The following is a 25,669-nucleotide window of genomic DNA, read 5'->3' as shown; positions in this document are numbered from 1 at the left end:
GCTTGAAGACAGTAGCCGTATGTATTCATTTTTAGTGCCTTAGTACTTAGCACAGTGACTTGTACATATTAAGAAGTCAATAAGCTTTTCCTTAAAGCACTAATTCTGTTCTTGGTAGAAAAGTGACATTCTTTAAGAATGTCTGATGCTGACATGAGCATTTAATGTGTATCATTCCTCTGTGATTACTTATGATTAAAATCAGCAATGATAGAAAAACATTCATTTGTTGTCTGCCAGTATTAGAAAAATAAATTCTTTGGACCTTTATTAAGCCTGGATTTTGGGGGGGGTGGCTTCTCCCCAAGTAGGACTTTTTCCAAGATGTGGTAGAACCTTGTTCTTCTTGCCAGATTTTGTATTGAGTAACCACTTAGGATTTGGTTTACCTACATGCAGATTGGTTTTTGCTTGCTGAACTTTTTTTCTGTCATAAAAGGTAATAATACTCTTGTTTACTTCACCAGAAGAAACACAGTCAAGAGGTTATGACTTAGGATTGTATCATGTACAACATCTCATCCAGTGAAACTTGGGAGAAAAAGCCTTAAGACACCTCTTATTGGAGGTTTCCTTGCTTGCTGGAGAAATACAGGGATCTCACCAAATACATTTTTTAATAACAAGAAAAATATTCTGTAAAGTCTCATTCCACTGTTATATTCATCTCACATCTAATAAGTGTAGAATTACAGCATATGGATTTTAGTGGGGTTTTCTTCTCAGTGTACATTTCACAACTTTCAATTTTTAAAGGGTTTTTGACACTTCCATCTGGCAAAATTTCAGAGACAGTAAACACAAACAATTTTGTGTGAATTGGAAAAATTATCAAATATAATCAAGGGCTTTGTCATATATTTTGATGACTTGATGTAATTATATATAAACCCATACAAATTGAGGATAAATTTAATTTCAGAGATCCTAGACCATGGTGCAAGTTTTTAGGAGTTATTCAGAATTATAAGCCTATGATAGCCACTTAACTACAAGTGAACTATACCAGAAATATGAAAATTTCTTACAGTCTTTTGAAAAAAATCTCATGAGCTTTTATATTGGACAAAAGTTATACACTGGACAAAAGTTAAAGATCTTATCCCCCTTTGACTAAGAAATAACAAAAGTGCATGTCTTATGGTTTTGATGTTTTGTGTGTATGAATAATTTGGAACTCATTGTAGTGACCATTCAGTATAACCATACACAATTATGTTTGACAAGTTTTCAAGGTGTTCACTGGCAGGAAAATGTATATCTTACTCATAATATAGGGGGTAATTAACAACGAAAGAATATGTGTACTTGCAAGAAAGCGTTTGAGTAAAAGAAATGGACTATCTGGAATATGATATTAACTGTTCAGGTGAAAGTGTTATGAGAATCTATGTTCTTTGTGGCTTAGCAAGTTTACCTAGATGTAAGGAGAGTGGGTTTATACACAGGAGTAGGCATTTCTATTTTAATAACACATGAATGAGCCAACGAAAGAAAAAATTTAGAAATGAATTGTGAATAATCGAAAAGCCATATTGTGCATAAAATAGAAAATGAACATTTATCATTTGCATGGTGCTTTCACACATGTTAATTCTTCGATCCTTGTAACAACCTGGTGAGACATGTGTGGCAGATCTTGTCATCCTCCTTGTTTTACCATTGAGACTTGCCTAAGGTTGCACAACTTTTTATAGCAGAGCTAGGAATAGCATGAGCTCTTCTAATGCCACATCCCTGTGATACTGACTTTCTCTGTTTTCCAAGTACCAGCCCTGACATATACCTAACTGAAGATGGTGGTTACAATATGGCTGCAGCCATGACTACAAATCACTCCTTACAATGGCCAGTTTCAGACTGGGTCTTTTCCTGATCATCCCCCTGTTTCTGGTCCTTTTGTTTCCTTGCATGTCCTCACAAACCTTATCAGAATAATTCTGAAAATAGTGCTTGCTTTTATCTATCTTTCTTTCCAACCATCCATCATTCATCCATCAACCCATCCACCCATCCAATCAATAAACTAATTTGTATCTACAGTATATTTACCTATATTCTTATAACTCGTGGCCATGCTGTACATCTTACCCCACATACTCCAAACTGTGTATTCTGACTGACAGTGGGAAAGTGACGGGGCAGGGTGACAGTTGTTCTGGCCATTACCTGTGTGTGATAAATTGCTTAGTAATCTCTATAGCACCATCGTGCATACGTTGAGAGTGTTTAGGGCATTGTAACTTGGGAGAATTTCCAATCTTTCATAAGTGACCATTAATCTGTCCCTTTTACATTCAGCTTTCCACATCTGTTTCAAATCGTTCAGTGCTATTCCAGGAGTGCATTAAAGCTCCAATCCAGGTAGTATTAAGGGGATAAATGAGCCACAGGGAAGAGACACTGTATTTTTCTTAAAGCAATTCTTTCTCCTTTTTATGAAGTTAGGAGCCAAGCAATTTATGATTAAGATTTTTGGAGGATATCCTCTGTCATTTTAAGCCATCCTTGTCTCTGGGTTTAAAAATGAGGTTTTAGCTCTGGCATCCTGGCGTACATTAATGTTTTTCTCTGTACAGGTAGATTGTGAATATCATTTCGACCAGCAAATCTAAAGTAGTTTTAATTCATTATGATTCGCTGTGGATTCTTACTGAAGAAAAATGAGGAATAGTTAAAAGCTAAGGTCAGTTAGAAATAAATAAGTGCCTGAGTATGCATTTATATTTGTGATGTTCAGGAACTTCAGAGAAAGTTGTCAGTCATTTTAGGTTTGATACATTTTGTACAGGAAGCAATTTGCTTCTCAGGAAAAAATGCATTATTATTTTATGAATTATAAGTTAATATTATTTTGCTTTGTGTCTGCCCTAATTTATTTAATGAATATTAAAAAGGTGCATCTTTTCTCAACATATACAACATAGAACCTATTTTCTCAGGTACTTTCCAAATAAAGTATTTTCATAACAATGACCCAACCTGTACTGTTAGATTTACAAAAGTCCCATCACATAACACAGAGATGCCCTGCAGAATAAATGCATATAAAAGTAGTACTCTATGGTATATCAGATGACACATAAGTAGGAAAGAGAAACGTTTTCAAGTTGACCTTGAAGATGTGAAGGGACTCACAGAACAAATATCAGACAGGAGGATAACTAAAATATGATTCCCTATCTCTGGCATTTGTAATAGGCATATAAAGGATGACAGGCTGATTATCTGACCCAGAATAAAATGCCCACACAGGAATGTAAAGAAGAAGGAAATTCAGTTGCAAGTCTCTCATCAAGGTTAGTAAAAATGTCAGATAGATTATCACATAAAGTACACTAAATCATGGGCTTTGAAGATGGCTTATTTCCCAGTTATAGTCTGTAGTCCTGTCTCTGTGCAGGGGATTGACAGCTGCTCCACCCGTTAGTATTAATGAATTACCAACCTGCAGCCCACACACATCCACCAAGGAACCAAAGACACCCCTCCTACACACAACTTTGTTTTGAATCCTCCAAATGTTGTAGGATGGCTATTTCCTTCAGAAGTGGAAAGTATTGAATACAGCAGGTATTATGTCCTGTAGCTAAAACTGACGTCTCATAGGAATTAGTGAGGAATTGTAACTTTATTCATCCGTTAAGGTTGGTTAAATTATCTCTCACCTCTTTGTCACCTAAGGAATGCCTGTGACCATTAAGGAAATGTGACCTACACTGCTAGGGCATTTCAGTGAGGATAAAGCAATTCAGAATGACCTTGGCAGCTTGCTTAGTGAAATTTTTTTCCCACCTGAAAGACCTCCGATAGTATGCTGGTAGTGAGGTGGGAAAGAACAAAATGGTTTTCAATATGATGACCATGTGTACTGCTTTGCCCAGAACAATTTGAATTGACACCTTTTGTCCTAGCATAGTTATTAATTCCTACTCCTTTGCTCTCAAAATATCCTGCTTTAGATGGAAAATTATGTGTTCACCCAGTTTTAGGGCATTTCTTATTCAACCATGTCCCTTTCCTGTACTGTCTAGGACGATTTTAGTTTCCATTTATGCCTTTTGTGTGGAACACTTGGTAAACCAGTACACATGGTCATCATATTGAAAACCATTTTGTTCTTTCTCACCTCACTACCAGAATACTACAAACGAAGAAAGAAAAAAGTCTATGCCAGTCCGTACACCTTCATAAATTATAAAATTCATTATACTTTCTCCTCTTTCGTTCTTTGTGTATTTGTTTCCCTTCTGTTTTGTGACATTGCATTCCCTGATGCAGTTCTTACATAAAATGTCAGGGACAGGTCAAAGAATGTCACTATGTGGATACTTTCTTATAGAAACAGGCAGCTTAATGCTTTTCAGTGCTTGTCTGTATAAAAAAAGAAGTGCAATGTACATTTATAGGTCACTTAATGACGGGGATATGTTCTGAGAAATGCATCATTATGCAAACATCATAGAGTGTAGTTACACAAACTTAGCTGGTATGGCCTGCTATATACCCAGACTATTTGGTGTGGTCTATTGCTCCCAGGCTATAAACCTGCAGGGCATGTTATTGAACTGAATACTTTAGGCAGTTGTAACACAGTATTAAGTATTTGTGTATCTAAACATATCTAAACATAGGCAAGGTACAGTAAAAATATGGTATTATAATCTTATGGGACCAAAACATTGACCAAAATGTTGTTATGCAGTGCATTACCATAATTTATTCTTTTTAATGAAGAGGAATTTAGGGTCAAGGTACTCATTAACATGGAAATATCAGATTCAGAGATACCTCAATTAGAAACATTTATTAAGTGCTGATTATGTGTTCAACATTCTGTTAACCGTTATATATCTGGAATCTGTTTCACCTCCTCCAGTCCCTTTCCTTATCATGGTACCAATTCCCTAATGAGACTCTCACCTCCAAAAGTCATGCCCATCAATAAGCCATCTTCCACATTGATGTCGGTTTAATTCTTCTAAAACATACAACTCCATTAGTGAAGTATCATCACCAATGATAAAATTCAGATATTGTCAAACTAGTTCCTTATTCCTTTTAGTTTTATTTTCCACTGTTCTTCTTGATGAGTCTTATGCGTGTATAGAGAGGTGGGGTTAGAACTTCTGAGTTTAACTTCTGGCTCTGGCACTTGTTTGCTCTGTGACCATGGGCAAATCATTTATCTTCTCCATGTTTTAATTTCCTCATCTATAAACTGAGGATAGTAATTAGACCTACCATAAAGGATCTTTGTAAGCATTGAAGGAAACACTCAGAACAGTGTCTGGCATACAGTAAGGGTTCAGTAAGTATTAGCCATTGTTACACCCCATATAAAGGGAATTATTTGCATTCCCTGTGCATATCCTGTAATTTCTTGCCCCTGTGCCTTTCTTATATTGCATTTTGTCTCTAGAATGTTCTCTTCCATTTCCACCTCCATTTATTTAAACTCTACATGTTTGGCATTCATGTGCCGCCTCTTCCATGTCACTTTCAGGCAAACCTGCAATAGTTAATCTATTCTTTTAATTTCCATAGTTTTTCCTCTGTACTTCTCTAATGGTATTTAGCCCTTTCTACCTTATATATTTATATATATGTATATACACACACACACACATATATGTATTAAATATATATGTATCTTTGCTTGCAAAATATAGGGGAAAACAGGAACTGTTTTATGAATTTTTATACTTTCCTCAATGTCTAACCAAATTAATATTAGATACTGTATTTGCTGAGTAAATGAATAGATATTCCACTTGTCCATATACTTCTTCACTGATATGCAAGTGCAGTGCAGTTTTAGAGCCTCGCCAAAATCAGTAACTCCTCATTGCTTGGTTATTTACTTGATTTCCCTCTGTCCTAAAACCCCTTTTCCTCTTCTCCTTTACCCTGCTTCATCACCTATGACCCTTAACCCTTTACTCCACTTCCCCCTCTATTTTTCATCCTCCTTCCCCATTCCCTTTTTTCTCCTCTTCCTCCTCCTTATCCGTCTAAGAAGAAGATGTTTTCTGATCATTTTTTGTTATTCATCTTGGTCAAAAATAGTGGTGCACATAGCATTCAATCAATGCTATAAATTTCTGAGGTACTGAGAAGCAAGCAGTTGTTAAATAGCAAATAAAAATATGCCTAATCTCTTGACAAATAGAAATAATCTCAGAAGAACTTTGTGATTACATGTTCTGATTGTTGCGCTGTGTTTGCCATAGTTTGTCTTTCTGGAAAAGGAGGAACATTTATATGGTTATATGGTTAGTATCATGAGAAGTTTTTAAAGAGGAGTTTGACCAAGAGTCTCCAAGAACAAATTCTTAAGTATTTTTTTTGTCCTTTTTGTGTTTAGTTTTTGCTGTTATTCTGTTAGTTTCTTCCTTCTTCTCTCATTTACAATGCCATCTTGAATTATAATCCTATTCTCCAATATCTTAACTGTCTTCCTCTCTTAATCAGTATCTTATTTTCTCCTAAATCTGAAAATAATCTGAAATTTATATCATGCTGTTTTCTATTTCCATATCTTGAAATATCTCTTGTCTTGTTAGAGAAATTTTCTCATATTTTCTGTTAGACAGGCCAATAGTATTCATTTAAATTGAATTCCTAATTATGTGCTTGCACAAAACCAATATGATCTACTTATACTAATGAATATAAAATTGAAAGATAGAATATGCTATTATCTCTACATAGGATTGAGAGATGTAAAGCTAACAAAATTAAAGGGTAGATTGAAAAATAAACTTGAATTATAACCATGACCTGAAACCACATGTAAAGTTTAACAATTAAGAAAACTGTCTCTGCTTTTGTTTCCTTTCCTGAGCCATAGGAAGTTGATGCTCAGGACTGGTTACAACACAAAAGTGATTCTGAAGATACTAAGTAACAGCACCATATATGCAGCATTATGGGATTTTCATTTGCAGTATATTTGTTCTCAACATTGATATTTTTCTTTTCTCAGGGTAGGAATTTAGCATCTGGAGAGGTTGGATTTTTTCCAAGTGATGCTGTCAAGCCTTCCCCATGCGTAAGTGCTAGTATTTTATTTCTTTCTTGTTTTGTTTTTGATACTGTGATTAATTGTATAAGAAGCTATGAAGGATACTGGCCAGGTCACTCATTAATTTGATTAATATTTTCTGGAGGGATCATATTCTTTCTAATACTATTAGGATTCCGTTGTCAGAAAATATTTTTAAATGTTAAGGAAATAAACGCAAGAGGCAAATTTAACTTAGTAGAATTTACAAAATTAAGTTTTCTATAAATTTTTAGAAGAAATAAAACAAGACTACAGATTAGATGCATTATACAAGTTTCCTTTTTCCCACTGAGGTGAGAATGGTATGGTCTAATCTGCTGCCAGTCACTTGGGTTACAGGGTAATATTATACTTCAACTGGTGTCTTTGAAAGCATGCTAGAAATTGAAAAGTCCACAAATTCTTTAATAGAATCTCTAAATACATTTTCTTTGCTTTAGTGTATCATTACTGTTTATTAATGTCATAATACAATTTTCTGAAAATATCAAACAGATAAAAGGAGAATAAATGGACGTTTATTCAAGTAATATTATGAGCGAATATAACATAAAAGGTACTCTCTGGTGCATTATGATATTGATAAATTTGCCTAAGGTGACATGATTTTAGCATCATAATTTGATATTTAGGGTGACTTTTTCCCCAAAACTTTTTAAGTTATTGACTCCAAAGAAAATGAAATTGCTTTACTAATGTGATGGAGATGATTGCATGAAGGAAAAAAAAAACCCTGCTTAATCTATCCTGCTTGCTATATTTCAATAGTTCCTGAATTTCCAAACTGGATATTCTTTTTAATGTTATAAATATGAATGTCTGCCATCCTTGATTTCAGAACGTAGTCTGTAAGATAGCTTACTTACTCTACTTATTCAAGCTTAGTTATTTTCAAAAGCAAAGAAAATTTAAAAAACATTTGCTTTTCTATTGTTCCTGTGATCTAATGTCACATTTTTAAATATTAGATTATGTTATCTGGAGAAATTGTTGAAATCTGATACCACCTTTATTAGATAAGCAAAAATGATTTGTTGGCTCATTTGTCATTTTATGAATGGGATTCAGGCTTTCTATCTGTAAAGCAGTCATGCTTATACGTAAGCAGGTGGCAAGAGATTGAACATTCTAACATTAAGATGTTTGTGAACCTCAAGCCTTCAAATCACGAATATTAAGCATTTCATATACCAAGGACTGTTTTCCATTTACAGCCTCTTGAATACAACATAAAATGAGCATTTGAGCTTTCATTTTGGGATAGTCTGGCACAAAGCAGGTGTTTAATAAATTACTGTTGAATGAATGGACAAAGGAGTGAAAAAGCAAATGAAAGTCCTTAGCTGTATATAGACAATTAAGAATGACAGATACGAATTAAATCAGCTTATAGAAGCATATTGAATGATATTTGGTGACCGAATAAGTGGCTAGAAGGAGAAATATGTTCAGAAATTTTAAGATGATTAAAAAATTATAGAGTAATGCATAATTATGGATAGATTTCCAGCTAAATATGCTTGTTGTTATAGCTTAAAGTTAATAAATAGCTATTAAAATTTTACTGCTTAATGAAATTATAGGTTTATTTGTTAATTATAGGACAAGTTAAGTGAAGGGTGAGTAGAAGGAGGGGATAGGTTGAAGGAGTTTGGAAAATGGTATCACTTTTCACCCTGGGATATATTGTTCATCAGAGGTCTGTGAGCCGTGCTAAATATTCCCTTCTGAGCTTAAAAATTATTCTCCTGTATATCCTGTGCCTGTCTCCTCAAAAATTCTGAGGTATTCAGGTAGGAACCTAGAACTGAGGAAAACACAGGAGGTGCATAAATGAGATAATTTCACTTCTGAATATGGTGACTGGAGACCAAGCCTGGAGCTACAGCACAATGCAAACTTGGGTGTACCTCTGTGATCCCAGGAGCCCTCAGTGGTGAATTAGGGAAAAAAATCCATCCCACAGAAGATATGCCTACCTTGGTATTGGATCTGGGGTGGGTAGAAAGAAAAGAAAGCATTCTCCCTTGGGAATTTCTAACCTTAAATCCCAAACCACCCAGATGTAGGGCTAGAATTTATACTCGCTCTATGACTCAATCTTAGCTAGAAATATAGTTTAAAATGATTCCACATTGATTGTTCCCCCAATGAAAATACAAATCCTCCCTGGATTGGAGCCTATTTACACATAGTCCTCAAAAGATTTTTGCAGATGAAGTGCCAGGGGACATACATTCACAATTTGGAATCATTAAATTCATGATGAAACAAACCACTTTGAGTTAAGGTTAGTAGAAATAATAAAATATAGAATTAGGCCCACAAAGACAGCAGATATTAGAATTATTAGATACTAAATTCAAAATTTTATATTTGATTGAAGGAATTAAAAAGGGGGATAAAAACTGAAAGGAGAACAAGACACTATCCAATTGTCTGGGCATATTTCAAAAAGATTCAGGCATAGTAATTGAAATGAAAGCCTTTGTGGACCCATTACATGGCATATCAGACACCACTGTATAGAAAATTGCAAGAAAAAGCTGAAGAAATTTCTCAGAACAGTTCAGAGAGATTAAGAAATGGAAAATGTAACAGAAAATTGAGTGATGAGATTGAAATACATCTAATAGAAGAAGAGAATAGAAGTAATTGTGGAAGCAATAGTCACATAATGACTAAGAACTTTCCAGAATCTATGATAAAACTAATCTTCAGAGTCCAGAAAAGTATATTAAAATTAATCAGTGCCTCGGTGCATTTTAATAAAACTTCAGGGCATTAAAGACAAAATTAAAACTCTAACCTAAGAGAAAAAACAGATTGCCAATAAAAGGTTGATTATTAGACTCATAGCTAACAACAGCAGTAATGAAAGCAACAGAGTTTCCACTTCACTTCTAGTAATTGCCAAGTAGCTCCTATTGGACCAATTCTCCCAGAGGATTATAGGTGACAACTATAAGCTGTGGACAAAACACCACAACAAAACAAAATAGGAACAATTATCTGAAGGCACTGGCTAAGAGAAGAACTGACACTTGGAAAAAGGGAATGATATTAGGGAGTTTCCTGGTTTTATGGCTAGCTTGAGGGCAAGCACTAGATTGTACCTTGTGGGGTGGCTAAAATTCAGGTAGAAACCTTATAGTATTTATGGCTTGAAGGAGCAGAATATAGAGTTTAAAGCAACCACAACAGCTGAAAAGGGAGGTAGGAAATCTTAGAGAGGAAAGAGCCAGAGAGGACAAACCTCAAATTCTGTGTATAAACTCTACCCAAGTCTCCAACTGAGTAGTACAGACTCCAAGCACATCAGCTTAGGCTAAAAGAATTCAGCTGCCTCTTAACACAAGATACACAGTTGGAGGTCAACCAAGTTAACTGCCTGCTTTAAGAAAAGCCACACCCTTTGCAGGAACATAACAGAATCCAGAGCTTCTATGGCATAGCATTCAAATTGTCCAAAATACAATTAAAATTTTACTCATTGTGCAAAGAAACAGGAAATTGTGAACCATACTCATTAGAAAAGAGAATGATAGGAGATCAGTCCTGAAATGTCCCAAATGATGAATTAGCAGGGAAGAATTCTAAAAGCAATGATTAGAACTGTGCTAAGGACACACACAAAAATATGTACATAATGAATGGACAGGAAACCTTGGTAGAGAAATAAGAACTATAAAAAAGAACCAAATGGAAATTCTAGAATGTTAAACTACAATATCTGAAACAATAATATGTTTGAGAGAAAATTAGTCAACTTAGAAATTTATCTCTCCTAAATAAGGATGAAATAATGACATTTCTAGCCAAATAAACACAGAGAAAGTTCACTTTGAAGTGTCCCATCTAACTTTATAAGATGTACTTCCTGAAGTAGCATATATATAATGCATGTATATATGTATACATATACATCATCTTGTATGCATTCAATATTCCCAACAAAATATTTTTTAGAATTATATATTTATAGCAGAAATTTAACAATGTAAACTGACTATGGAAAAGGCAGAAAATGGCATTAAGAAAAAATAGCAACAATGTTCTCAAAGATGAAACAGTACCCAGAAGGAAATCATCTATAGTCTTAAATATGAAGCATCTTCCCAAAATATGAAGAGAAGTGGAGAGGGCCCATGACAGGTGGGAAAGGATAGGACCCCATCCTAGTTATGGGGATCATAGCCGAGAAGGTAGCCCTTGATCTTCACGTGCCAGAATATAACCACTGAGAAGAGAAAAAGCACCAGTAGGACATATCAGGATGCAATAGCCAGTTATCTGTTCTGCTTTAGAATTTTATGTCACTCTTCTTTTTTTATTCTTATTTTTTGAATCTCTAGACTTTTGTCAGCCAAGGGAGTCCACAGCTAGAATATGTTGAAGTTAGTTATCCTCCTCCTTCCTATTTTTTTTTTTTTTTTGTTCTCTGTGGGGAGAAAGATTGGTGTAGGAATAAACATACAATGGTCTTTTAAAGAATACAGAGAAGAAGAGGGAAAGAGGAACTATTTTTGCCATCAGATTTCAGAAGCCATGTATCTTATTATCAAAAGGGAGAGTGTCAAAGATCAAATTTCTATTTGTGAAAACAAAATGATGTTAAGGAAATATTTGCAAGTTTAGAATGGGTATAATTTACCTTTAATATTAATTGCTGTGTATCAGGATTTTACAAAGTGATGATATTAAAAATGTGATCCATAGGATAAAAATATTTAAATGTTAATAATCAAAGGAAAGTTCTGACTAAGAAAGATAATTTTTGATACAGTTTGAGTATCCCTAATCCTAAAATTCAAAATCCAAAATGCTATAAAATCCAAAACTTTTTGAGCGCTGACATGATGCTCAGAGGAAATGCTCACTGGAGCATTTTACATTTTAGATTTTTGGATTAGGGATGCTGAACTTACCGCACATATTCCAAAATCTAAAAAAAAAATCTGAAATCTGAAACAGTTCTGGTCCCAAGCATTTCAGATAAGGGATACTCAACCTGTCTATAACTCGTAACCTGGAAGGGCAAAATGGTAACAGTCCATTATGAAAACTGGCATAGGTAGAGACATACTCACATTGACCAGGTCTTTGAAATACTATAGATTTACTGTTACAGATAAGGGTAATAGTATTTTAAGTCACCTATTATAAAAGTCCCAGGAATATCATTAAATGCATATATCAAAGACTGGGATGATTCATGAAAATTTTCTAAGCACAAGACAGACTATATGTACTCCCAGTCTTTTTTTCAGGAATTTATAAACTTTGTCCGCCTGTCTATAATATGTATTTTATTTGTTATTTTTTGAACATTAGTACACCTCCCTTGGCTTTGTTCATTTTTTAGTTGGCTATCAGCCACTAGGAATTTTCTTTCTTTATTTGAATAGAAAATGAAATATTTTTTTCACGTGCCAAGCTCTGTATGAGAAAAGGGAAAATGAATATTTCCCATGACTTTTTCCTGAATAAAAGGTTTCTAGTTGATAGATTTCAAAATCAGAATTTAGAACTTAATGTTACAAAATAAGAGTATACATCCATGTATATTGTTTATTTTGCATGGTCTTGGGAAAGCAAAGTAGTATTTGGTTTTCGTAATAACATTTTCATTTTAATTTTCTATGATAGCATTAAATTGCCTTGATAATAAATATTAAAATCTTCTAGTTCATATTTTCCTGCTCTCTCTCTCTCTCCTTAGAGTTACAGTGGCAGTAAAATGAATGAAAGAATGAATTAAAGTGAAATGAATTATTTTTTACTTATCTGACATATACTATGATTCACTCAGTATAAAATTGCCAATGGATAGTTCCAGGACTGTGCTACTTAGGGTTTTATAGAGCTGAGTCAGCTGAACTGAATTAGTGATTGATTTCTAAAAGCTTCCCTTAAGTAAACTTAATCTATTTTTGCCTTTTTATATTCTAGGTGCCCAAACCAGTAGATTATTCTTGCCAACCCTGGTAAGTATTAAAAATGTTTATGTAGCTAAGTTGAAATACCATACCCTTAGCTCCAGGATGCTTTAAACGTGGGGTTAGTAAACCACATTCCATTTCCATTTGTCTTGGCTAAAGGTGTTTTCAGATGTAACAAAACACCGTAATGAATTGACATATTGCTGACCTTTCCATATCCTTATCAGAGAGGGGTGTGTGTGTATGTGTGTGTGTGTATGTGTGTGTGTGTGTGTGTACGAGGGCCCTTGACCTTAAATTCAAAGTTTATAACAGTCACAAAAATGAATGGGACATAGGCATATGCATCTTATATTTCTTGTATTTTAGAAAGGTAGATTTCATGAAGCTGATAGGAAAAAATACATGTTATTTCATTGTCTGAAACTAAAAATTAGCTCATAAAGGACAGTAGTAGCTTCTAAAAATATAATTCACAATGTGTAATTTGGGAGCAGCAAGATACATCCATATCTAAGTTTTGGGTCTGGATGGAGTGTACTTTCCACTTGGAGGCGGGCATTATCATTAACAAAACCAAGGAAGTGAAGTCATTAGTGATTATTATTTTCTAGCTATCTTCAACTGTAAAAAATATATTCATGATCTGGAATAGTTATGGTTACCATATCATAATAAGTAATATTTACTGAGTATTTACTATGTGCTTAGTACTTTATACATTTTATTTCATTTTTTTTAATATTTATATAAGGAAGATTATTGTTATTATTGTTATTCTTATGGGTGAAGAAACAAAGATTAAGGCCATGCAACTAGTGAGTGGTAGAACCAGAATTCTAAGTTATGCCACGTGTGCATTGCTATACAGCCCCCCAAAATACAAAACATGGGCACATTACTCACGTATGTTTGTTTCTCTGAATTTTGTGTTTGACTTCTCTTAAAATGACTGGCTATTTTCATTTCCTTGATATTAAAGTATATACATACAAATAACAGGATATGCATATAATGAAATATCCTGAGAATATGCTAGTTCATTTTGCAAGTGTAGATACCACCTGAATGGTCTAATTTTTTTAAAAAATATTCTGATTGTTTTGCATTCTATGACCAAAGCATGGGACATGCCGGGTTGCTTTTCAATGTGCAGGAATCTGTCGCCAAGGTATGGGCTCTCCTCCTCCTCCTCAGAGACCCCTGCGGGCCCCTAGCAGGCTCTCATGCCACCTGCACCCTTCTGATGTCCCTCCCTGGGCCTCAGCAGTGAGCTCGCTGAGGAAATTGTAGCAGGTCTGTGATAGAACTGGGAATCTTTGCTTCATTTGTACCTGATATAAAACAAATTCAAGGTCTTATTAGTTTCTGTGGACTTTTAAATCATATCCTGACAGGAATTAAATTTGGAGATTAGAGATAATAGCAATGACAGTCAAACGAAAAACATCAAGAACCGGCAATCATCATGAAAGTGTAATGATTAGGTTCCTTCTCTTTACTTTTATTACCATTTTCATGTAACTGGGCATTATAGTTACAAGGGTAATGATTTTAGAGATAAATGCTAGTGCCACACACTACATGGATTTTATGAAATAAACTGATCAGGTACCTGAGAACCGTTCAGGGTATATGAGGGTAGCTTTTGCACCCTTTGTTTTAAAATGCACCCTTCCAATATAGAAAATTCTACTGAAAAGGGGACCAGTTAGAACAATAATATTCTTAATGATAAAAAAATCAAGATGGTCAGACTAAGGAAAAGCTTTGAAGATAAGAAGAAATCAAGATCTTTTATAGTAGAATTTTAAAATTACTTTCTTTTCCTTGGATAGTTTATTCAAACTAAGCAGGCAGTTTCATGTGAAATGTCTTCTGCTAGGGAACAAAATGATCAACTACACCAGCAAATGGAATCTTCAATTTCAGGAATACTACACGGTTTAGAGACAATTACACTGAATGATGGCATGGTAGTCCTCAAGTCACTGAGAAGTTGAATATCACCAACTATATTATCTATTCATTATTTCCACATTTAAAAGGAAGTTGTTCCCACAAGGTAAATTTTGTCTTTTATATAGGCCATGAAATAAAATAGAAAATCAAGATTATTATCTTTAATAATCTATGTTAATGGGTGTCAGAAGGCAAGGATAGGAGGTATAAGGCTGAAAACTGGGGAACTCTCTGGAAATCTGTATGTAGAACAGGAGGTAGATGCCAGGGTCCCTGCCCTTCCTGCCTGGTAATCAGTGTTTTCTTTCCTACACCGGCAGGAGACTCTGGTGTTAGAAGGTATATTATGTGGAAAAACTGAATCATCTAGGGCCTGGACGTGGAAAGACCAGGCCTAACCGAGATTAGGGAGATGCCATACTGAGAAAAGAAGAGTTAAATTAAGAGAAGTCTATTTACAGAATGATGCTGATCCCCAGTACATTTGTGTAGCGAATGTCAGCACTGTGACCGTGGGTCTCACACATACTGCCCTCTCCTTGCATCCAGATGGGAACTGGAAAGGTTTTTGTCTAAAGACACTGAATGGATACAGAGTGAAAAATCTAAAATCCTAACATTCTGTGTGCCCAATTATCAGGTTCTTGCCAAATGATCAGGCTCCTACCCAACGGGCCTACCCCTGGTACCTACACACACACATAGCTTCCAGTCGGTTCTTGGGTGCCTCCCTCCTAAATATGAATAGACAACAAGGAGTAACCATACGTTTGAGAAAGGCCTTGAACTACAGAACAAATATAGTAAACAGGAAAAAGAAACTTGAAGAAAATAGACATTAGAGTGGGCAGAAGAATTTTTTTAAAAAGACCCTTTTGTTTACTCCTTAAGAGAAGATATCACACCAATGGAAGTGAGCTGGATATTTTACAAAATGAGCAATCAGAATAAGATCTCTTATAAATTAAATATTATAGAAAAGTTGGAAAATAAAGTTGAATAAATCTTCTAAAAAGTCAAAGAGAAAGGTAATATGGGAGAAAAGATATGGAAACTAGATTATTGACCTAGGAAGTACAGTGTTGTACTAGTAAGAACTCCAGAAAGAAAAAACTGAGGGCAGCAATTATCAAGAAATAGTACAAAAATTCCTCAGGACTGAAGGACTTGTGGCTCCAAATTGAAGATGATACTGAAAGCCCAGGGCAAGACAAGAAAGCACATTATCATGAAAGTTTTCAGTATGGAGAATACAGAAAGAATCTGAACGTTTCTAGAGAGAAAAAAATCAGGTTACGTACAAAGGCTCAGAAATGGCATTGAATAGAATTTAGAAAATAGTGGAGCAATGCTTTAATATTTGAGAGGCAAAATAATTTCTCACCTAGAACTCTTTACCTAGCTGAACTACGAATTAAGTGTAGGTAAGATAAAATATTTTCATAGATGTGGGCCTTCAGAGTATCATATCCCCTGTATCCATTTATAAGAAGCTGAAAGGATGAACTAGTAAACCTAGAAGAGGGAAATGCAGAATTTAAGAAAGGGGAGCAAAGAGAAGTCCCAGGACTACAGTAACTCAGCAGGCTTAGAGAGCAAGCAGTATCAATATACCAAGAGAGTGGAGGGCTCAGAAGAAAAGCCTCCATAGAAAAATTAACAGATAGATTACGTGGTTGTCTTAGTCCATTTTCTGCTGCTACAGATTGAGTATCCCTTGTTTGAAATGCTTGGGACCAGAACTGTATTGCATTTCAGGTTTCTTGGATTTTGGAGTATTTGCATATACATAAAGAGGTATCATGGGGATGGGAGCCAAGTCTAAACACAAAATTCATTTATGTTTCATATACACCTAACACATATAACCTGAAGGTAATTTTATACAATATTTTTAGTTTTGTGCGTGAAACAAAGTTTTTACTGCATTTTGACTGTAACCTGCATTTTCCACTTGCAGAGTCATGTCAGTACTCAAAAAGTCTCAAATTTGGAGGGATTTCAGATATTCGCATTAGGGATGCTCAACTATGTAACAGAATACCGCAGACGGTGTAATTTATAAAGAAAAGAGATTTATTTGACCCATTGTTTTAAAGGTGGGGAAGTCCAAGATCAAGGGGTTGCATCTTGTGAGGGCCTTCTTGCTATATCATAGCACTGGGAGGAAGTGTGCTCAAGAGGCAGAGAAAGGAAGAGAACCTAACTCATCCTTCATATCAGATACCCACTCTCTAGATAACTAACCACCCCTGCAATAAAGGCATTAACCATTCATGAGGGTATGGCCCCTGTGACCTAATTACCTCTTAAAGATCTCACCTCCCAATACTGTTAAGATGGCAGTTAAATTTCAGGACGAATTTTGGAGGGGACATTCAAACCATAGCAGTGGTATTGAGAAATGTATTATCGGGTGGTTTATTTGGATAATTTGGAAAGAATTTGGAAAGAATTTGTGATAGAGACAAAGAACTTCAGCAACCTAATACATGTAAGCAATTATATTTTGGAGGTCAGATATTCTTTGATTGTGCTAAGTTTGGGCCAGACGATGGCTTGGGTTTACAGTGGTCACAGAAAGAAGAGTGAGTAGCAGCTCTATGAAGGACTAAGCATAGGTAGTAGGGGAAAAATGGTTTTACTTCCTTATGTCTAAAATTGACAAGAAATTGTAGTATAATCATGTTATTTAGAAATGTACAAAGTAAAAAGAAGAAAAAATTAGGTAAAATATTTGAAAGGGAACTTGGAGTAGAATGCTGATATGATGGAGTACTGCCACTTTTTCATTATCATTATAGTACAAGTTAACTTTTTAAACTGTGTTCATGTATTACTTTGATAAAAATGCATGCACTACATACTAATTGTGATGAGCGCCATGAAAATAAGGATAGTGTAATGGAGTGGGTAATGTGAGGTGCAGGATAACATTCTTTACATGAGATGGTGAGACAAGACTCCTGTCTAAACCTGAATGATGAGAAGTAATTGTGTGTTGATAGCGGGTGAGTGTTTCCAGACAACAGTACAGTCTGTGAGAAGACTCTAGACTGAAAAGGAGCTTGATGAGTTCCTGGACTTGAAAGAAGGCTGGAGACTGGCGTGATGAAGGGGGTTATAAGAGACAAGGTTGAAGAGAGGTAGGCATGAGTCAGATCATCCTAGGTCCTAATGGTTTATGAGTTGCTATAACTTTTCTTTTAACCCAAGGTACCATCTACATAAAACATCCAAACTCCTCCTTTATACTTGATGGAAACCTAATGTGCTTTCACTCAATAAGATTTTATTGAATGTCTACTGTGTGCATTTTAAATAAATATTTAATTTAGACTATAGGTGGCTTTGTTTTTGTTTGTTTGTTTTTTTGAGACAAGATCTCACTCTGTCACCTAGCCTGGAGTGCAGTGGCATCTTCGTCATAGCTCACTGCAACCTCAAACTCCTGGGCTCAAGCAATCTTCCTCCCCCAGCCTCCTGAGTAGCTGGGACTACAGGCACATACCACCATGCCCGGCTGATTTTTCTATTTTTTGTAGAGACAGGGTCTTGTTCTTGCTCAGGCTAGTTTCGAACTCCTGACCTCAAGTAATTCTGCCTTGGCCTCCTGGAGTGCTAGGATTACAGGCATGAACCATCACATCCAGCCTAGAGGTGGATATTTATACTGAGTTATGTGAGTCTATATGTGAATCAGAGAATTTTCTGGAATATTAATTCTTGAATAGCTTTGAAAGAGAGCCAATCTAAACATAGAATTTTTCCTTTAAGTTCTAGTGCCCCAAATCCCTAGTATATTTTGCCAGCAGGTGTTATACCTATATTTGATGTGAGGCGTCATTGAAGAGTATTTTAACATTGAGTTTGGGCCTTTTATTATTGTAGTTATTTTTATTATTATGGCACTTTGGTATGTTTAGGCCACCATAGTCTAGGAAGAATTGAAAATTCTGGTTTTGAAAAATATCTACCTTTTAAAAATAAAGTTTACTCAATAATTTCTTCTTTTTTTCTTTTTTGAGGTAGAGTCTCAGTCTGTTGCCCAGGCTAGAGTACAGTGGCGTCATCATTAGCTCACAGCAACCTCAAACTCCTGGGCTTAAGCAATCCTTCTGCCTCAGCCTCCCGAGTAGCTGGGACTATAGGTGTGCTACCATGCCCAGCTAATTCTTTTATTTTTTGTAGAGATGGGGTCTTGCTCTTGCTGAGGCTGGTCTTGAACTCCTGGCCTCAAGCGATCCTCCCACCTCAGCCTCCCAAAGTGCTAGGATTACAGGCATGAGCCACTGTGCCCAGTCTCACTATTACTAATTTCTTAAGAAAACTGGTTATCAAAATTGTGGACTATAAGAAATAATCTTATATACAAAAATAATTATTTAAAAATAATTTCAATTGTTACTAGAATTTTCTTTAAAAAGATGCTTAAAGGATATTCCATTTCATAGTGTACATAGAAAAAGGAAAGTGTGTGTGTGTGTGTGTGTGTGTGTGTGTGTGTGTGTGTGTGTGTGTATGTATCTGTCTGTCCGTCCTGTGAAGGACAGTCCCTTCCTGCAAGTCTTTTACCCTCTTGTCCCTAAATTCCCCACAACTGTCTCAGCCAATACCTGCTGATTCTTCTTTATCCCATTTATTTCTTTGATAAATATTTACTGAGTGTTTACTGTGTATTAGGCACTGTTCACTTGGTTGTTGTTAGCTTTGTAGAGCATTTGTATTTGGACATTAAAGGATTTTTTTCCTGAATTATTTTTCTTAAGCAAGGTAATTAGTATAGAAGTAAAAACAACTCAGATCTGCTACTAAATTAAAATCTTGATAGATACTTATATTTAGCCTCTGTTTTCTTCCAGGTGTATTATCCAAATTTTCTGTGTCATTGTTTCTTACAGGTATGCTGGAGCAATGGAAAGATTGCAGGCAGAGACTGAACTTATTAATAGGGTAAATAGTACTTACCTTGTGAGGCACAGGACCAAAGAGTCAGGAGAATATGCAATTAGCATTAAGTAAGTAGGACAAGTACTTTTACAGAAATAGATTTCCTATTTCATAATTGCATAGACCATCTGACATGTATAACACTAAAGTTGAAAACCCAGGTTCTAATTGCAGCAGAAATAATGCATCTATCCAGACAGTTCATGAATACTTGAAAATATCTGTTAGAAAAACAGTAATAAGTGTTATAGGCTGCTAATTGGCATATTAGATTTCTTTCATAATATTGTATTTTGGTGATTTGATGTATGTATATTTCTAGTAAGTTCTAAGAGTATAAATTACTAGATTTTATTTTGTTTTTCTACATTCTCAAACTGAACTTACAAAATGAATTGAGCATAATGATTAATTAAATCCAACCCCCCTTCTCACTTCAAATATTGGTTGTATCGTCAACCAATCTAGTAAATATATTTTGTTAATTAGCTGCCACCAGTGTATTGGCATAAGTATATATTTTCTCTTCAGAATTAATTCCTATAATGTTATTGGGGCATGCCCTCTGGTAATTATTGATTTCTACTGATTAAAAACACATTTATATTCATAAGTTATTCATTGCCCACAGGTACAATAATGAAGCAAAGCACATCAAGATTTTAACAAGAGATGGCTTTTTTCACATTGCAGAAAATAGAAAATTTAAAAGTTTAATGGTAAGCATTGATTATTTCTTTTCAATCTGTGATCTCTATTTTTCTCTTGTTAGAAAGGTCAGTGTAATTCTGTAGTTTCTTGGAAATTTTGCTCACTGAAAAGTTATTTAAAGAGAATAATACTATAACTTTGCAGCAGAATCTGGAAAATTATAATGTTAAGAGCTATAATTAAGTTTTATATTGCTCAAATCATATTTTTCATTGTAAACTAAGTTTGCAAGTGTTAGATTATACTTCAGTGTCTATGCTATTTAAGACACTTAGAGTAATGACAGAGTCAAATATAAATATAATCAATTTCCAATTATTTATGTGAGTTTTGGCTTGTGTTTGAATGACACGCAGCAAATTTTTAATGTCTTTCTTTCCTCTTCCTTCCATTGCCTGTGTCTCCTCATTGAGACAGAGAAAAGTATTTCTAATTATAACACGAAACATTATAATTAGTAAAATACCTCTGACATCTAGGTTCATTTCATATAAAATACAATATAAAGTCAAAGATTTTCGTATTTTCTCCTATCGTAAACAATCTGTGCTATGGCTCTCATTCATTACCTTAGACAATTAAGTAGTGACAAGGTAACATTTTTGCCACACAACAGTTAATATTTCATAGGAATTTTACATTTAAGTAGAAATAGTATATTGTTGTCAAATTGCTTCAAATGACAAAGGATTATTTGATTAAAAATTTCCACAATTTTTAAAAAAATTACAACTTAATAACCCCATTGGCACTTAAGAGTATCGTGTATATGTCATGTGAACGATGCACATGTGCCATCATATGTGCAACTCACGTCTGTTTCTCGCATTTGGTAGTTTCTTGAGATAATGAAGAATTTGGATATAGGACATAAGATGCATTTGTAGCTGCTAAGTACTTTGAGTAACATTGGGAAGGACCACTCATCGATTGAACCATCATTCAAATGATACACACTGCATCCTTCCAGAAAACATCTCAAAGCACTTTGCAGATGTTAATAATAAAGTTAAAATTACACATAAGAAAGCCTTACTAAATAGGGCAGCCTGAATGCCTTATCTCAAAATTTACAACTGCTTCAGGACAGGGATCAGTGTTTTAAAGAAATCGAAGCATCTCGAGTTGAAAGAAAAATAAGAAAACCTCTCTGGACATAAATGCCACATTCCCAATTCAAAAGCTAAGGATGGGCAGCAGGGTCATGTCCTGGAAATGCAAACAATGTCAAATTGGTAACCAAGATCTAGGCATCCTCCCTGCTGGATGTGACTTACATTCTGTTGAAACAAGCAGGCTGTGCACAGAGAGAATTGGACCAGAGGAGGTTCTTCATAAAATGAAAACCTAGGAGAGAGGTGGCAAGTGGATGCGCAAATAATGAGTTGCAGATGCAGCTGAAACATTATTAAAGCACGCACAGGGACTCTCCACATCTCTGCAAGACACACCAGCTTGAGCTTTCACCTGCAGCACCTCCTTGGATGGTAATGAGGCTGCTCCGTAGTGTTATAGTTAATATGGGACTTCAAAAAACGCTGCAGGGCCAAAGATGCCTACCAGCCTTGCAGACTTTGAAAGTAGCAAGGGGAACTCCCATCAGAGAAGACAAGCAAAGAGGATGAGAGGAATAGTCACTGCAAAAGGGCCAGTCAATTTAGCTTTGTGTCACCTGGGTTCAGCTCAAGGAAGTTCTTCAGCAGCTAAGGTTAGATGTGAAAAGCCAGAAATACCACAGTGACCTCGATTAGTAGACATAGATCCTTGAGTTCCTATCTGCGTGTAAAGCTGTGATTATAGTAAAAGCCATAGAGACCCAGAATTCACATAAATTTGCACCAGAGAGCAGTAAAAGTTTTTGCAGTGATGTTCTGGAAAAGGAATTATTTTAGAATTCCTTGTCATAGGGCTAAAATAAGCTACTCTTATAGGGTATGTATAGAATCTCAGAAATGCCACTGTAAGACACACATGAATATATTTTTTCCTCCGTTATCTGAGGATCTTTTGTAAGGAAGCACGTATCACAGTGTGTTAAAGGGAAGGGATTAAGAATTAACAGTAAAATTACAATGAAACTAAAATACTTTAGCAAAAGGATGTAATTGTGAAAGAAAGAAAGACAAGGAGCTGAAAAAAATCTCAGTATCAGAAGAGGACTTATGTCGGATTTAGCTAATAACTGTAAAATTTGCTGAAAAGGCAGCTGAACTAGTTTGCTTCTGTTTATTTGTTGAGAAAATTTATATTGAGTCTTTACTATATGAAATCACTGGTTTTTGGAGGATTCAAAAAGGATTTAACCATTCTAAAAAAGCTTGCACATTAGTAAATACATGTGTACCAAGACCCTCCCAAGGGTTCAGTCCTTTGAACCTTGGCTGGGAAATGCCCCAGGGATATTTGGTCAGAAGGAATGGCTCATGTTTCAGTAACCAGACCTTTTGGAAGGAAGTAGAAGGTTAAGAGGTGTAGGGAGGGGCTTTTTAAAGTCAGGATCATGCAACCTCCAGTAGTCACCGTTTCCCATGTTGGTGTCAATTAACACAGTTCCCGTTGTAAGTAAGTGGTGGTCTGTGGACTTGAGTTGTTTCTTAAGGATAGTGCAGTGTCCTTCTGTTATTGGTGTTGAAGTTATACTCTTCTACCTCTGAAATGTAGTAGGCCCTGGAACTAAATCTTAATCTGGAAAAGATGTAAAATACAAGCAAACTCCAGAGCTTGTTTTAAATTATCCAGTTTCTCCTAGAGAAGATTGGCCGTAGGTGGTTATAGACTAACCCCTTTCCCCTGGGTTTCAGCAGCTTGGTTAATCAAAATCTTTGTTTTTCTTAGTCATTAAATTTAAATCCTAAATGGATTTCTGTATCCCGATTACAAGGCATTAATTTTGTTCTAATTTTCATGTATGCCAGACAATCCGTGTCCAAATGCGGTTTATAAACTGTCTCCATTGCCTGTTTCCTTGGTAATTGGAGCGACTGGCTCTCACTCATTATTTTTCACAGAGACTTGAATTGTTGACACTGCTGTGTCAGTGTGAGATAAGGAAAGCTTAGCGATTTCTTTTGTTTAGAGTCTTCTTATTTACTTGTTGTACCTGAAGGTCAATGACTGCTAAAGCAAGGGTGGATTAGACTAAAATACAGAAAGCATAAAGGCATGAATTGGAAAAGATCCATGGTGGCACTGTTTAATTCTACCCCTTAGAAACATGTAGGGAGATTTACTCTCATAAGACTGTAAAAATGGAACTAAAATCTCTTCCATGCTTAGTGAAGTGATGAGTATTTTGCAGTTTGCTAAGCCACATGACCCTAGGCCTAGAAAGTTATTTTTTTCTTCCATAAAATTTGGAGGTGGGTGGGTATTAAATGATCACCAAATCCCTTTTCAGTATGATAATTCTATGGTTTCAAGCCAACTTCACGTAAACTTTAATTCACAGTAATTCATAGCAAAATTCATATTATTCACCTTACCTATAGCAAAGTTACATTTAAGTTCAAAGCTATTGGCTTATAATTCCTTTCAGGTTTGTTTTCATACTGCTAAAGAAAATAGCACATTTTACTCAATTTCAGTAAGACAGAACAACTCTTTGGTATCATTGGTATTAGTGACACAATATATATGTGTACGGTTTTTCCAGAAACCTTACAAAATTTTGCTTTGTATTTTTTTAAATTTAAATAACTATATTGGTCACTAAGCAGAATTTAATTCTAGACCTTGTCTTTGCAAACCGTGTTAAAAATCACTATAATACAAATGCCATATTCTGATTATTGAAGCCATTTTGAGGACATAAAATTCTATCTGGTATTTTATTATTGTTATTGTTTTTCTTTGTTTTTAAAGGTTGATCTGATTCCAAATTCTTTTACTTTTTCAAGAACCTCTATCTGGGCCCAGGGAAAGAAGAAAGAAAGGAAGAAATATATATTTTTTAAATTATAGATATAATGTATATAAGACTCTGGCATCTTAAGTCTAAGAAAACAAAGTCCCTGGTGCATCGTGGACACTTAGCAAATACTACTTCTCTTTTGCCTCCCTTTTTTAAAATTTACATTTGCCAGGTGCTACTTGCTAATAGTAGGCTGTAGTTAAGAGCTCGAACTTTGGAGACATACACCAGGTATATTTATTAACCTCACTGAGATTCGAGCATCAATGGTGAAAAGGCCCATCTCATAAGGTTCTTGAGCCTGGCTCGTGGGATAATGGTAGCTGTTATGATTATGCACATGTTCAGGCACAATGCCTATTCTGTGATAGTCTGTGAAAAGGTTTATCACAGGTGTGGGGATTGAAAAACCTCCATTGGCTTTATCCAGTGCTTTAGCCAAACCATGTTGCTTTTAGGTTATGAAGGTGATCTTTACTTTATTCTCTTTATGTCTGTTCCTAGCCTGGCTGCTCTACCTAAAACGATCCTTCTGCTGTTCCTGGATGTTGTAATTTTACCTGTGCTTCAATTTAAGCCAAGTTACCTCTGTCACGAAACCTTCCCTCCTTCTCCCCACTGGACACACACAGTGAAGTTCTCTCTCATGCCTCTGGATTTTCCCTTCTAGAATGAGAACTCCTAGGGGCAGGAGCCTTATCTTTATAATCTTTGTGACCCCTGAAATTCCCAGGATGATGCATTCTACAACTTGTCCAAGTTTTGTCACAAATAATAAATCATTGATGATTCTCTTTTTCTTCTTTTGGGTATTTTTGGCCTGATTGATTGGTTTTGGGACCTTTCAACATAACCACTGAATGGAGGTATTGAGTCAATGACAGTGTGGTTTTTAGAAGAAATGAGTTGCTTTTTCACTTTTATTTTTTTTAAAAAAGGGCTATGATAGAAGCACTTAATAATTAGATTAAAAGTGATTTTGCTTTTATTTTCATTCCAGATATTTCTAAGAAACTTTATAGCTACAGTACTCATCTAATGATAAGATGCATTTTTTATGAATTATTATTCAACTTCTGTTTACAGTAGAGGGATTCAAATTTGTGCAGAATTTATGAAACCAAC

At 35.2% G+C, this 25,669-nt stretch overlaps 1 protein-coding gene across 1 annotated transcript in view; it reads left to right on the top strand.

Annotated features, from left to right (window-relative positions):
* Positions 1 to 25,669, top strand: part of VAV3 (vav guanine nucleotide exchange factor 3) — a 357,886-nt gene that overhangs the window by 309,047 nt on the left and 23,170 nt on the right. The window contains exons 21-24 of the mRNA XM_045546671.1: positions 6,989 to 7,054; positions 13,022 to 13,056; positions 19,875 to 19,991; positions 20,555 to 20,642. Of these exons, the coding sequence (XP_045402627.1) occupies positions 6,989 to 7,054; positions 13,022 to 13,056; positions 19,875 to 19,991; positions 20,555 to 20,642 (306 nt within the window). The remainder of the gene's footprint in view (positions 1 to 6,988; positions 7,055 to 13,021; positions 13,057 to 19,874; positions 19,992 to 20,554; positions 20,643 to 25,669) is intronic.

Source organism: Lemur catta, chromosome 3 (assembly GCF_020740605.2).
Source record: "Lemur catta isolate mLemCat1 chromosome 3, mLemCat1.pri, whole genome shotgun sequence".
Taxonomy (NCBI): Eukaryota; Metazoa; Chordata; class Mammalia; order Primates; family Lemuridae; genus Lemur; species Lemur catta.
The sequence above is the reverse complement of the archived record's forward strand: the minus strand, read 5'-3'. Positions and strand labels throughout refer to the sequence as shown.